At 42.6% G+C, this 15920-nt stretch overlaps 1 protein-coding gene across 3 annotated transcripts in view; it reads right to left on the bottom strand.

The window, feature by feature from the left end:
• NTMT2 (N-terminal Xaa-Pro-Lys N-methyltransferase 2) overlaps positions 1–13325 on the bottom strand; it is a 46691-nt gene extending 33366 nt beyond the window's left edge. For 2 of the 3 annotated variants that reach the window (XM_075760306.1, XM_010304225.2), the window contains exons 1-2: positions 13094–13325; positions 5516–5691 (exon numbers count right to left, since the gene is read on the bottom strand). In XM_075760306.1, the coding sequence (XP_075616421.1) occupies positions 5516–5691; positions 13094–13247 (330 nt within the window). In that variant the 5' untranslated portion in view covers positions 13248–13325. The remainder of the gene's footprint in view (positions 1–5515; positions 5692–13093) is intronic. The other variant, XM_075760307.1, reaches the window with a different exon arrangement.
• Between the last annotated feature and the right edge of the window lie 2595 nt (positions 13326–15920).

A 15920-nucleotide genomic window follows, 5' to 3' on the forward strand; every position in this document is an offset into this window, starting at 1 on the left:
TCTGAAAAATACCACCTGAAAGATCACAGCAACTGTGTTACCAGCTACGGCCTTTAGTCCACAAAGCCTCATGTCTTGTCTCCTTATTTGTGCAGGGCTGTTTTAAGATTGATAAGAACCTGGGACGGTATCAATAGAGCTTTGGGTACCTAAGTGTGAGCCAAACTGGGCTGCTGTGTTCCCAGGCTGCTGTTGATGGGACTTCCTCATTACAGCCCTGCATTTATTGCTGTACAGTAAGTTTTTGCTTGGTGTAAGAAGAGACATAATCTTTCACATGCTCCTAGCTTTCTCAGAAGTTCCACTGGTCTTTGTAAAGTCCTTGCAACTTCACCTGACAAATATTCATACCTCATAGCCAACTACATGGCTAGATAAGCCTCATTCTGAGTCCTGCAGAGGCCTAACAAAAAAGTAAGCATATACCAAATACTGCATGCAAGAAGTAACTTCTGCAGCATAGAACTCCCAAGGTGGCCATGGACATCTCTGCAGATACACAGCATCCTTGGAATCAGAGAGCAGTTTTCAAAACAAGCTGTGTTTGAACAAAGATCTTGGAGTTATAGGTAACTTATGACAACTCAAACAGTTTGGACTGGAGCACAGAGACAAGAAAGATGATTGAGTAGATTTTGCTTAACTGTTCTTTTTTTCTTCATAAATATCATCTCTGGACAGAGATCAGACATGAAAAAATGTGGCATGAAGGCTAGGTCTATGAGAAAATAATGAGTCACTGTAAAATAAGCTTTACAATGAAATCTGTATTTCACCCCTAAAGCTTCCATTCTAGCTATAAAAAGGCTCTTAAGAGCCTGCTCCTGTTCTGTAAAACAGAAATTTTAAGTCTGTACATGCACTGACTGTGGGATTGGAGCTCCCCTGGCCAAAGTTATCTGTTAAACAAATACATTAAAAGCAAATGTAAACACCTTTTCCGTGTCCTCTAGAACTGAGTGTTGAAGTGAAAGCTATGGGCCAATGTTCTGGCTGCAACTTCACTGCTCTTAAAGGAAATAAACCCCGGAAGAGTCTTGCTCTTCCTGCTTATTGGGAGACCCACTCTGTAATGACCAAGCATAAATCACGTAACTCACCACTTTTTTGGCCTTGCTTCAGTGGGTAATTCAGTAGATTATTAAGGTCAAAGGACAGTACCGTCAATGACATGACTATGAATAGCCCGGCTGAGCATCTGGTTACATAGAGTAACTGTAGAAAGAGCACAAGGACCTCAAAGCCTCTCACCAGTCTCTAGGGCTCCTGGTCCCAATTTGTATACCTAGGAAGATTAATCTCCCAATGTGTGCAAGAGTCCACAAGCCTTCAACCCTATTGGACTCTGGAGACTACCTGTTTGTAGTTAGCCAGAAAATGTGAGCCATTCTTCATTCACAGGCTGCGTGCAGGAGCATGTGGCTTTTACTGAAGACTGGACTAAGCTGTAACAGGGAGTTCATGAAAGGAGAAGGAATGGTGTTTTGGATCTTTACAAGGTGGATTTCCATATTGCTTGCTGGCAGAAACATACAGGCCTACAATGATGTGATTAGGTAAAAAACCTTTGAGAAAGGTGGTGAGAACACTGGGATGATTTACCAAAACAACTAACAGAATTTGACAAAAAGCCATATAACTTGTTTGATACTTGTGTTTCAGAGAACCTATAGTCACAGTACCTCACTCAAAACAGGGAATTCATCTCCCATGATGTGTCACGGCAAGGACCTCTGATGACACATCTCCATTTGCCATCAATAAGAAGGAAAGGGAACAATCATGGGAGATGAAGCTCGATCCCACACCTCACTGAAAGGGAGCAAGAGCATCAGGCAGTCAGTTGAGAAGTGCTGCAAAGCACCACGGCTCCATTTGTAATGAAAATGTTGACATAATTCCATGTTCAGCTAATATATTTTCAGTTTGGAAGTGCTCAGAGCTTTGACAGGGTATTAACATTTTCTTTGGAAAGCAATCATTTTCCCAAAAGCCTAATTGAGTTGAAAATCAGACTCCTTATTTAAAAAAATAGTCTAAGTGAAAATTTTAAGCCAGAACAGACTTCAAAACTTAAAGATTGACTGCTCCTCTGATTACCTGCTTCCCATCACCCAGAATCACTATCATTTAGGACACATACACACACAAAAATTCTTCTGTAAAGCTAAATAGGGCACTCACAAATTTCCTTAGGGATAAATGAGCTGGGGAATATGTTCCTGATGCTACTTCAGGTCTTGGAATGGCAGGAAGGCAGTGTAGATATGTAGGATATAAAAGAAATCAGATTTCAGGAAATAGATAAAAATCACAGTGGTTTTCTTTCTAAATTTAAAAAAAAAAAAAAAATCACGTTTTCAACAACATCTCTTCCATCCCCCATATTAAACAGCAGAAAAATCACTTTCGAGAAGCTTTTCATTCAGCAAGTAACCAATATCAGGCAGGTGAAATGAGGGCAAGAAAGGGAGAAAGGGTTTAGGGCAGAAAGGGAGCTATAAAGTTAATATAATCTACATCTGTATTATTTCACACACCTACAGCTCACAACTGTTCCTGAATTAATGGTTTCTTTGTTTTCTTTATTTCCCTTTTTACACATTACCTCTGGGTTAGGCACTTGAAAACACAGCGTCTATGTGGACATCAAGGCTTTAACTGGCATTAATACGTTGCCATAAATATGCAGTGCTATAGCTCTGCTGATAACCCTTCAAGTATGACTGTACCTAAGACAGCCTATAGTTTGTCTGTACAGCACTGTTGGCTCAAGTAATGTTGCTCTTGGTTTGAGTTCTGCCCACACACACATAAAACCTCTTAACTTGAGCACAGTGGCACTTTTAACTCAGTTTGATTTGCCTGGGAAGGAGACAGGCTAAAATATAAGTGAAGTCCTTAGTCCGTTCTGTAATTCCTTCCATGTGCCCAGGCAAGATAAATTCTCCAATGGTAAAGAAATCTGTAGCTCAGTTTACAGTGGTGCTAAGAATCATGCTAAGAAATGCCATACATGAAGGTATGCAACATCAGTCATGTAAGGGAAATGTCACAGTGTGGCATTTCCACACCAGCCAAACTAACTCAAGAGGGGTAATTTGAGTGGAACTGGGCAACTGTTTTTTAAGGAACACTAGTTTTGCCAGAAAATAAAGTTTTGGAAGAATAAAACTCTCTGTGAAATTGATATTTCAAATCTAGAGAACAGTTATAGCCAAAAAACGTCGGAAAGAATGTTGAAAATGTCAAGATACTTCTTTTTCACGACTTTCAAGGAAAAAAAATAACTTGTCAACTTTTCATTTCTAAACAGCATTTTTCATTTTGGAACTGACTTATATCTTGAAAACAAAGGGAAAAGTTTTTCAGAAGGTAAAACAATAAAAAAAAATAAGTGAAATATATTCAGTTGATCTGAAACTAATTTTCCTGTTTTCTGATTTTGTTAAACTTGTCTATAAAAAAAGAAAGTCTAGTTTATATTACAGTGAAGCAAGTAGCTTTTTTCTATCTTGATCACCTTATTAGAAAAAAAATATAGAGCCATAAACTTTGGAAGACATAACTCAAATTAGCTTTACAATAAAGTCACTACTACAGAAAGCCAGTAAATATCTGTATCTGGTCGAGTAGGACTCAAATTACAGTAGTAAGAAAGAAAAATAAACCATAAGTAACATAACCAATTGACTGTATTTCAACAGAGGACAGGCTTTAACAAACTAAATCAGAACTAGCAAAACAGCAGATTCCTTTCTGTTCCTTTTTTTTTTCTTTGTTTGATCTTGGCCATTCAGAGTATCCTTTCTATCCCTGGCTAATAATAGGAGTAGGAACTCTGCTCTGGAGTATTTTCTATCTGTCATCACACCTGATGCATTGGGTATGATTTCTCTTTGGCATGTGAAACTCTGCTACAGACTGTACTTCTTTCCTTTTCGGGTCTTGGAGATGAGAAAGCGTAACAGTGTGATATAAACCTGCCGTTCAAGAAACTGAATCTAGATGATGTCTAGGAAGCATGTAATCTTTCCCTTAGTACAAGTTTATGCAACACTTGAATTCTACAAATACCCTTAAAACAAGACTTAAGGAAAATATAAGGAATATGCCTTGACCTGGCTCCAGGTTTGTAAGTTGTGTTTCATTTTTTTCTGAAAATGTCGGTCTACCATCAGGTCCAGCTGCCTTGCTGAACTTCTTTGTATTTTCTTATTTTGTGTTTGTAGAAAGCCTGACACATCAAGGCTCTGAAATGTTATGAAGTCGTTTTGCATTAGCATTAATACAAATGACTGTTAATAAAAAAAAATGTAACTGTTCACTTGTGTTTTGCTGACTTAATGCCCCCAAAGCCTTCCGCTATTAGATACAGCAAACTTTGCCATCAGTTGCCCTTCACTGCTATACAGGATTTCTATCTCTTGCTAAGCCACACTCATTTTCCACCCTAATCCATTTAAACTTTGCCCTTTTTTACACACAACGTCTAATTAGCCTATTGAGCTTTTTTTCCACAGTACGTCATTAAGACTAAAAAAAGGTCATCTGGTTATCCCAAATTTGTATGTTTCAGCAGAAAATGAAAGATCTATGGTAGCATTATACAGAACTGGTCATTTTGTGAGCAGGAGAACTTACAAAATTTGGTTTCCTGTAGCTTCGTGGATTCTTTAGCATCTAATACTGTTGTTGAGCAAATTTAGAGGGCTTTTTTCCTGGGAAGAGGGAAGGGCAGTCAGAAAACCATCAGGCCACACTTTCAAAGACTTGTAGATTCCCAAAGACACATTTAGGCATCAACAGGACTTTCAGAAACTTAAGTGCCAAAGTGATACCGCTATTGTTGGTGCTTCTAAAGTCCCACTTGGCATCTCTCCGCATCTCAGGTCAAAGCAGAGCTTTGAAGATGTTTACAGACCTTTAGAAATCTGCCTGCAAAGGTCCCTAGTGACACTGGAATGTTCAAGAAAAAAATATGTTTCCTAATGGGTAGCTTATTCTATACACTCCTAATGTTTGCAGGGGGGAGGAGGGGAAGAGGGCTGGGTTTTGTTGCAGCATTCTCAGAAATATCTATAAATAGGCAAAACAGAAACTTGGCATTTAGTTTCAGCTACTTTCTCAAATGGACTGCAGGAATTTGCACAGACAAATCTCCCACTGAAGCCAGCAAGGATTTTATCATGAAAGGTCCCAGTCCTGCACTGAGAATTAATCTCCCACTCAAACACAGCTGTAAGAACTCCTTGCACAATCCTCTTTGAAGCTTTGGACCATAAGGATGCAAAACAGGTAAATAATAACATATGGCCAGGCAAAATGTGTATTGATGATGATGCATGACCTGGTGGAATACGTTACTAGACCCAATGACAGTCAGTTATGACCTGTGACTGTATATCAAATATGACATATGGTGCCATTTAAAATATACGTGACCGGGCACAGTGTATGTCATTTACGACACATCACCACTGTTTCTTGCAGAAGATGGGATTAAATGACTCACCCCAACAAATTTCCTGAGAAACTCCCTGGAGGATTCAATGTCTGTATTGGAGAGCTCAATGTAGTCTCCCATCATGCCCTCTTCTGTGGCTGGCACCTCCCGGTAGAAGTGTTTGGCCCTGGCGTAGAACTGCATCTCCCCATTGATAACTTGACTTGTCAAAGCATAAAGTTTCACTGCAAGCAGATAAATCACTGTTTTATTGTTAATGACAGATATTTCTGGTTTAGTTTACTGCTCTGGAGGCATGATGGCCAAGATCTATAAACTTATGTTGAGCCTTCAAATCACCAACCTCTGTTTCTAAAGGAAAGGTGGAAGGAAAGGTGTTGGATTTAATCCTGCAATACCTTGCAGGGACACAGCCCCCCTTGGGCAAATTCAGCGCCTCCCAGGCTCAGACATCGTTTTTGTCACCACACTCTTTTCACGTCAGTGAAAAAACATTTCAAGTTTGAAGTGAACTTGCATGCCAAAGAGAGCAAGGGGTTTGATTTGCTCTCAGAAAAGCTGTGGGCGGCATTTATTGCTGTGCAGGGTCATTATTTCCGCTATCACAAACCTAACTGTTCTGCAGATTTCCATATATGCTTTCTAGCCATTGACAGCTGCAGGGAGAATGCACCAAGAAGAGAGTGGATGAATGAGGCACTTGCTCTGGTTTATTTTTAGTGATACTGTACAGTCTGTGGCACTGCAAGTAAGCTGAACCAAAGAGCAGATGGTAGTCTCAGGCCTAAATGAGTACCAAGGAGGGAGACAATTTAGAAGCAACAGTCCTAAATTTTCATCTGTCACAGATCAAGGAGCGAGATAATCAGTGGGTGATATACTGGAAACTTCCTGTCTGCCAGAAGCTGAGATATTTCTTTTCATTGCTTCGCTATTTTGGTGGTAATATACAGAAATCATAAGTTTGAAGCTGTTTTATTAAAACCTGTTTGCTGGGTAAAGGGCTATTTTCCCCTATTCTTTAAAAAACTGAGGTCTGTCCTCCTCATCCTGTGTTTTTCTATACTCGATGTCCATCGGCATATCAAAAGTAGTTATGTTTTGCAGCTCAAAAGCGTGGATTGAGGCACGTCATAAACAGTTTGCTTGGTAACCAGCACCTCTTACTATCTCATGCACACATACAGGTGCCCAGGCATTTTCCTCTGCGTATGACACACAGCTATTCCCGGCCAGACCTTCCAACGAAAACACAACTACGAGCCTGTCTGTGAAAGCTAAGCAATAAGGAGGGATGGAGTCACACTGGGAAGAAGTCTTTGCGAGCATCACTTTGCAGCGTGAGACCAGCTCTGCTGCAGATTTCCAGTGTGCTCAAGGAACTGGAAATGAGCCGGCAGCAAACATCTTTCGGGTTAATAACAATGAAAAGGGAGAGCTCCCTGCCGGCTGCGTACACGGAAGGATAAGGAAGCAGTGCTTTGTCACTGCATCTTTAAACATCTGCGGGAGAACTGCTCGTCATTCTGGCAAGGGTCTGAACAGGCCATGCCTTGCTTACACCGGCTGGAGAACAGGAATTATGCCCTCCATGCAGAGGAGGAGAGCCAGGCCAGAGGCCCTGAATATAAGCCTGGAATGTATTTATTGAGGGCAAGCAAGCTCAGCAGGGAATGATAAGTGTGTGCCTGCCCATCCTCAGCAGGAGAATGACATTTTGGAGGCAAATGAGGGGGGACAAAGGAAGTAGGATGAGGAATAATTACCACCAAGGACCATTCGGAACAGAATAGTGCTATTGGGTTACACATAAGCAGCATGCCCAGCATATCCTTCATCCAACAAAAGCAGCATTACCAGCCCCTCTTGTCATCACCTGCTTAAGTCAACTGCCGAACGGATACTATTAAAGCTTTAATCCATTACACATTTATGTTATGCCTGAGAAATTTATACCACAAGAAGCACTGAGCCCAGCAAGGGTCAAACCTGGGAGTTTTACACACTCCACTGATTATATTCACATACTCAGAAGAAACCATTTAGCTGAAGAAATTAATATGAAGGGGGCAGCAGCCAATCCCCAGCACGACTTGGCCAGGGTGGCTCCCAGAGCCTGGGAAAAAGAGTCCATCGATGGCTGCGATTCTTCCAGTAAATGATCCCCATCTTCCCCCAGGAGTGGCACCATCTTGTTTGCTGTGTCTCTTTTTTCTTGACTTCAGATGCCAGCCTGTCTGGTGAACAGAACTGAATCCCTGCATGTTGGCTTTGCAAGATCTTCCATGTAAGAGTCCAGTGATGATTTCTAGGGCTTGTTTAGTGGACCTATCAACAGACAGTGATTTATCCCGTTCTGCTAGATTGAAGGGAAAAGCATTTACAGGCTGTCTGCACACTAGGACAGGGTGTTGCAGGCAGCTGGCAGCATGAGCAACAAATACTCAGTCCTTCTACTCAAAACATGAGCCTGACCTGAGGCAACACATGGGGACGATATGCTGTTCAGGATAGCAGATCTGTAGTGTGCACTCTCAGATTTCTCACTCAGAACCAGTATCAGGCTTGCAGAATGCTTGCCAGGACTTGCATGCATACACCAGCTGTCTGTGGCTCCTCCCGGGCCAGCTGGGGCCCCAGAGCCTGCCTTATGTGCTGGCATCTGAAACCAGCTCTGGGCTTAGTATCCATAGGGTCTTCTCTACACATCAACCTTTGCAAAGACCTTTTCATGCAAGTCTCCCACCTGAGGGCATGCAAGGACACAGGCTAACATAAAGAGTGGCACTGTACCCAAAGTCTTCTCCTGCGGACCCACAGAGTCTCACTTATGCAGCGTATGATCTATAGAGATGATTTCCACCTCTTGCTCCTTCCCTGTTACTCCTCCCTCTCATGAATTTGCAACACTGCCAACTCTCCCAATCCACAACCCAATTTTCCAGACACAGCCAATCAACCTCACCTCTGATCTGCCTTGCAGCTGTGCCTGGCATGCAGGCTCCAGCAGCAGGCCCAGAGGGAGAGGAAGGTATGCCAGCTTGCAAGAATCTACCCCAAAAGAGAAGTGTTAGGAGGCACAAGTCCTTGGTGGCAGTTAGTGTTGCAGCTTTGCTCCAGCACACTTCCCTGTCACCATAGGACTTGTCTAGCCAGAATCATCTCCCTTTCCATGGCCCATGTGGGACCGTCTCATGCATCAGGAAGTTAAATGCTTCTGAAGTCTGTTAGGGATGCACAGCCTGATTTCAATGAACTTTGTAAAGCAAGGCATAGGCCAGATAGGATGATGGAGCCTGTAAGTCTCCCAAATGTTGGGGGGGGGAAGCTGTCTTTCACAGACAAGCTTTTCAGTGTTAAGGCACGTGACTTGTAAGGTTTAAGGTTAGAAATGTGTTTCTAGTAAAGTAAGAAGCACGCTTGGTCTCTCAGCTGAATCTGCTGGCGAATCCCTCAAGTGGAGACGGTTAAAACAAACCTACTGCAAAAGCTGGCTGAGAACAGGAACTGGCTCCCTAAAAGTCACTCCACAGTCGTGAGATGTTAATAATTTTCAGTCGCTGCAAACACAGTCTGGATGCAGAGTGGTGACCTACAGCTGAATGCCAACCCCTGGCCTAGTCAGACAGTAACTACCTAAGCCCTTTTGCTCTGCAAAGTCCAAAACATGATCTCTAATATTTTTTCACGGGTCAGTTCAAAATACTATTTCTCAGTGCATCTGATCTAAACCTCTAGAGAAATGGGACCACTTAATATGTAAGATTTGGTGCAATCTCAACCTGCACTAGACTGTCTTACAGTTCTTGGTTGCAGAGTTTACTCAGCTAAATTTCCCTGGCAGAAGTAAATGTTGCAAGTAATTTTTTTGAAGTTTTTATTTGTGAACATTATTTTGTGGCTCCAACTGCTTTCTGCAAGATATTGAACTAATTCCAGTTTGGCTGAATATTCCCTTTTAAATGCAACATCTGCTTTGTACATCAGTTGAAAAATAGTTATGTGGGTGCAGGGTAGATTTCACCTCTCTGCTGCGGTCCAAGAACCATTTAAATTCTGTTTTATAGAGGATGAACAACAGCCCACCTCCAAAGCAGATTTTACTTACAGGCACGTGCCTCACACAGGAACATTTGTCTCTGCGGTCTGATCATCTAAGTTTTCCACTACAGATCTCACCCCACTGGCACTGAGTCCCACAGCCCATGTAAACATGTGCATAATTTCCAGCACCTAAATAGCTCCATTAAAGTCCACTGGGCTTAAGGGCATTCGCACACATTTAAGTACATTGCTGGATCAGGGCCTAAAGTTACTTATGTCTTCTATTTATAAATGCTACCCTGGTCTGTAAAAGTGACATGTTTCTCTTAACAGGCTGTGATACCAGATATGGTCAGCTCACAGGTAAACATGCTTAAGTGCTCCTCTACTGAGCCTAGCTATGGAGTGGGGGGAGTGTGGAGTTAGCATAGCTTGAAGCAAATTTTCTGCCTTGCTGTACTGCAAGTTTCAATGTGAGGCTTTATTTCAGTGTTACTATTCATGCTTAGGGTTAAGCACATGCTTAACTACCCTGCTAGGTCACAGTCTTAGCGTTGTTTTAGTTGTATAATACTGTTTACACAGAGATATCTGGATCTAGTCTTTGAGTTCAGTTCATTTCTGCTCAGTTCCACTCTGAACTGAACTGGAAAACGTCATTCTGCAGAGATGTTCAGACCCGCCACATTCTGTCCTCTCCATGAGAGCGAGCACTGAATCACAGGATAATCCAGGTTGGAAGGGACCTAAGGAGGTCTCTAGTCCAAACTTCTGCTCCAAGAAGGGACAGACATGCAGTCAGATGAGGTTCATCAGGACTTTATTCAGCTAGGTTTTGAAAGCCTCCAGTGATGGAGAATTGTATGACCTCCCTGGGCAACCTGATCCAATGCCTGACTGTCCTCATAGGGAAAGAGCTTTTCCTTATAGCCAGTCTGAACTTCTTTTGTTTCCATTTATGGCCACTGTCTCTTGTCCTCCTACCTCACACTACTGTGCAGAGCTCAGCTCCATCTTCTTCATGATCTTCTTGTAGGTACTGACAGGCTAGTATTTAGTGTCCCTGAAGCTGTCTCTTCTCGCTGCACACACCCCATTCCCTTAGTCTCTCTTCATAGGCTATGTGCTCCAGTTCCCTCACCACCTTGGAGGTCAACCAACTCACTCCATGTCATTTCCTGCATTGGGAGTTCAAGACTCCATGCATATGGTCTAATGACTTCCATAAAGGGGGATAATCGCTTTCCTCGATCAACTAGCTATGCTTTTGTTAAAAGGCCCAGGATACTGCTGGCCTTCTTTGCTGCCAGGACATGCTGCTGATTCATGTTCTGTTGCCGTCTACCAAAACCCTAACAGTAGGGCTGCTCCCTGGCCAGTCACTGCCCAGCCTGTGGTGGTGTTGCCAAAAGTTCTTCCTTTCCAGGTGCAGGACTTGGCATTTGCCTTTGAATTTCAGTGAATTTGAATTTCACTAGGTTCCCACTGTCTCCTTCCTCTAGCCTAACAAGGTGCCTCTGGATGGCAGTCCTGACCTAGAATTTGTGGACGAGTCCTGCCAGTAGGCTGCAATCTGCAAATGTGATGAGCAAGCAGTCCTTCACCTCCTCCAGATAAAGATGTTAAACAGGACAGGTCCCAGGACAGACCCTTGCGGTACTCCACGGACCTCGAGGTCTGACCACGACTTTCTGAGCCCCATCACCCAACCACTTTTTACCCATCTGATTGTCCACCCATCCAGACCATGACATCCTATCAGGCTGTGAAGTTTCTTGGATGTGTTTTCACAGCGCACAAGCTGCCCCACAGTACCTGTCCTTATGTACTTTTACTCCGTGGCAATAATCACGGAGTAATAAACATACTGCATGTTCATATGAAGGCTGGACTCACAGTACCTTTTCCACAGAGTCAAACTAATTTGGGTATGCTGGCAATAAGCTTTAAGCTCTTTAATGAAGTTTTAATGATTCAGGTAATGAAAAACCTGGCAGAGGGGATCTTTAGTCTGATAGGAACATTTTACAAAGCTTGTTGGCTGGGAATGGAAATTCAAATAAAATTCAGACACGAAATAAAATATAGTTTTACAAGAGTAAAGCAATTAGGCCTGGAAACAGCTTAATGATGGACTGATGGATTCTCAGTCATTTGCAGCCCTTAAACCAAGATATTTCTGTCTTCATAAATGTATACTGTGACCCAGTCATAAGTTACAAGCATGATGCAGGAACTTTTATGTGAAATTCTAAGCTAGATGTTCATAATGGTACCCTCTAGTCTTAAAATGATCTATCAGTACTTAGACTAACAGTTACATTGTAGGAAATCCTCTCAGTTTCTAATATGTTATGTTTATTTTCAAAACAAATGAAAGAATAACATTTTCATAGACTTCTTGAGATTACATCAACCTGTAATTAACTTCCTTTCCATCTTTCCTTCCTTTCCATTGTTCATAGCTATCTACCATTAGGGACAGGAGTATTTATCTTCCATGTTTCATTTTAAATAGCTGCAGATACTGCTGCATTTGAAAAGCCACATCAAAATATTAAGATAATACGGAAATGCTTTTTCTCCTTAGAGGACTCATGAATTCTATCATATTGAGCAGGGCTCTATCATATCTTGCTCAGCTCTGTATAGTTTCACACAATCAAGTAAGATAATGCACTCACCTAAATGGATCATTCGATTAGGAAGCCCTCAAGAATTCACTGTGAAGAGTAGTTTAACAGGTTGCACAGACACATCCTTTCCATCTTAAAATTCCTACAGTTCTAACATTGAGTGGAGGCTGAATAATTCTGCTTAAAAAGTGACATGCTAAAGTAATACTGACTCAAGTCAAATCTACCTTTTAGCTATATTGTCCTGGGGAAATCTTGTTTCTTATTCAGGGTCACATTTTCCTCAGAAATGAACATTCATTTTCTGCATCTAAAAAAAATTGTCTTGGCATCCTGTACTAGAGGCGTTGACTGAAATTTTGCTATAAACAAACATTTTGGAAGCATTTTCTTCCCAGATAACAAACAGTAGTTTAGACAGCCCGCTGCAGAGATTGGGATTACAAACACTCTTAAAACTTTTTTAAAAATCATTACCTTTCAGGTGCTTGTCCAAAACAATACATATGAGAAGGCTAAGGACACACTGAATGACAACAAAAGAGGTATCAGGCAACAGAAAGTAAGGCCTGTCAGCCCTGCTAGTTTTGTATTTGTCCTTCCAAGTTCCAAACAGGTCAATGCATGTTTTACTTTAATGGTGACAAAAAACCAAACCATCAGCCAGAAACCAAACTTTCTTTCACTTTTGTGTTTTTTCCCTTGCCCCGCTCTAACAATCTGGAGTATTTAGGTAAAACAACAGGATACTGAATTAGAGGGACCTGAGAGAGAGAGTACCAAATGGTTTAGCTAGCGCTGTAGTCTCTCTAGCTGAGCTTCTCAAAACTACTAATTGTAATTAATGTGACTGCACTCCACCATCTAACATCGTATGTCTTTCTGGAGCATGGTCACACACACACACACACAGACACACAGACACTCCTGCCCACCAGCTACTCACCCAGGGGAAGCTTTTCCAGCAGATAAAGGTAACTCTGAAAGAAATCATTTTGGATCGCCTTATGCAAGATGAAGGACATGCTGTGCCGACACAGTTCTTCATCTGTCTTGTGCCAGCGCGACTTAAAGGCCAAATGTGCTGCTTTATATGCCATGATGAAGATGATTTTTGCAAGGGTGGACAGTTGCTGTGGCTAGTGCTCTCTGGAGGACCTGTCCTTCCAAAGAGGCAGAGGCAGCGTCATTTAAATTGTGGCAATGTGCTGTCATTCTATACCGGGGTGTGTGTCTAGAGCAGTGCAGGGGGCGGAGGCGGGCACAGGGGAGTGAGAAATGCTGGCTGTTGGCACTGGCTCAGAGTAATCTCTGGAGTGTCGCCCTCTAAAACAAGCAGGTGCTGGAAAGTGATAAAAAACTCAACCAGGAAATTGCTTAGCCAGGGTAAAAGTATATCTACTCAAAAAAAGAGTGGCTTTAATTCAATTACACTTTTCCTAATCTATTCAGCCTTCACTTCAAAGGCACTCAGATATAATCCAGGAGCTACCATTTCTCTCTTTTATATCTCATAGGGTGATTTTGTTTCTGTCTCTCCCTCACTATTTGTTTTTCAGTCCAGGACACCCAAGAGGAAGGCCAGAAGACAGAACATGGACATGCTTCTACACGAACTGTGTGTCCTAATAAACTGTGATTACAGCAAGCAAAGAGAAGGCAAAAACTTCATGCTTTGCCACTGCGTACGGCAGGGCAAGCCATCCTCTATGCACTACAGTCTGCCCGGGTTCATTTAATCTGCTTAAATGGTACAGACTATCTCATCAGCAGAGGCTAGCTGGAAGAAATTACTGTCTAGGAACACAGAAATGGTGAAGCCAGGGGAGGGTACGAGCTTTTTGCTTTAGCTAACAAAATACACAGAGGAACAAAAGGAGATAAACTGCCCATCAACATACTTAGCCAAATATATTGGCTGGAAAAGAGAAGGAGGTTCAGGTCACTGCAGTGGGCAATATTCTAGAATAGGGGGAGTAGGGTGAGAATCTGAAATGCTTCTAGGATGGAGAATGCTAAGCTGCTAAAGGGGGCTGTATTTCATAAGTATGTCCCATCCCAGAGGAGGATCAGGTCCTCAATGGACAAGAACAGACAGGTACTGCTTCAAAACCTTGTTTGCCCCTTGGTATTTCAGGGGCAGTACAGCTTCAAGCCCCCTGAGTTGCAAAGGTACCCAGCAAGGGGATGGGCGGCTTCATACTGACTGCGCTGACCTCCACACATTGTGCCCATGAGGGTTTCCCCTTTTCAAGCTGTTTATTCCAGCTGTCTGCAGTGTAGGCACACTATAACGCAGCAACACACAACCAGAAAGTTGGATGTTTTCAGTACAAACAGGCTGCCATATGTCCTGAGCAGTACTGCAACTCCCGACAAACATCTGATCAAGCTTCTGAGAGCAGAACAAAGATGACCTAGCCTCCACCAAGGAAAATCACTAGCAATTCAGCTACAGATGATGCTAAATAGCATTTAGCAATGCATCAATTAATTAAAGCCTATTTTCCAACATGACTCGCTTCCTTGGAGGAGTCAATCTCTATCTCTGCTTTGATATTACTTATTAAAAGCATTTAGGGGCAAAACCGTCCCTGGGTATTACTACCTTTCTTGTTTCCTCAACTACCATCCTGCATTACTCATTCTCATCTAACTGCATGGGCAGGCTGCTCCCCCAGCTGTTCCAGTCTGCATGGTAATGCAAACGTGTTGATGAACAGATCAGGGAATAAATTTTATTCAGAAAAATATACTTATTTTTCTTTCAAGTAGTATCAGTTCCCCAATCCAGCCCGCAGCTGACACAAGGGAATTTGTCATGTGCTACAATACGGGGGCTGGAACAGCCACTTGGGATGGCAGTGTGGAGGAGGTAGTCATACAGCCACAATACACCGTGGCCTTACCAATAATGTAGATCTCCTCCCTGTATCCTGTCAGAGAGTTGTGCTGGAGGGGCTTCCACGACAGCCAAAGCTAATCTAAGTACTGGAAAATATATTCCTACGCTTCCACCCTTCCCTGCTCACACATTCCTGTTGTTGAGGTCTCTGCTGAGCCATTTCAGCTTGCTACACCAGTTGGCTTTTTCTGTCTGGTCAGCACTGTGAACCAGCTCAGTGCAGAGCTTACAATTGCTAGAGAAGTGCAAGAAGGGAGGCAGAAATGTGCAGTTGAGGATTGGGCGAAAAAGTGGGATCGTGGCGGTGGTTAGATCAGCTCTAGTGCCACTGCACCAAAGTCTGAGCCTTTCCTTCAATAGACGCCAGTGTTTTTCACACAGCCTTAGAAATTTCAGCCATCCCTTGAAATAACTCAGTCCCAAATTTCTTCCTGGTTATGTATCTATCAGAGAAACACCAGGCTCAACCAATTTTGAAATATCTGGGCCCAGACACAATCCTGGTCTATGTCTTGGTTTTCTCACAAATCTGGCCCTTTCACTTTGCTTATCTATTTTCAGCCACTTGCCAGTTAGCGCGCCAGGAACCGATGCGTCAAGACAGCATGTTAATGCTTTGGAAAGACGTTGCACAAGCTCACTTTATCACTGACAAAAGATACCCCTAGGAACTCAGGACCCACCTGTTCTGCATTTGACACCACGTTTCGCATTTGTCATGGCTGTAGTTTTGGCAATGCCCATTGTGTAGCAAAGTGACTCCTCTGCTTAGAGATAGCAGTGACTCCAAGCATGAAACCTAAGACCTGATGTGTCCTAGTGGAGTCAAATGCTGGGACAGCGTTGTGGAGGGTGCTGTGACCGCAGC

This window comes from Balearica regulorum, chromosome 8 (assembly GCF_011004875.1).
Source record: "Balearica regulorum gibbericeps isolate bBalReg1 chromosome 8, bBalReg1.pri, whole genome shotgun sequence".
Classification (NCBI taxonomy): domain Eukaryota; kingdom Metazoa; phylum Chordata; class Aves; order Gruiformes; family Gruidae; genus Balearica; species Balearica regulorum.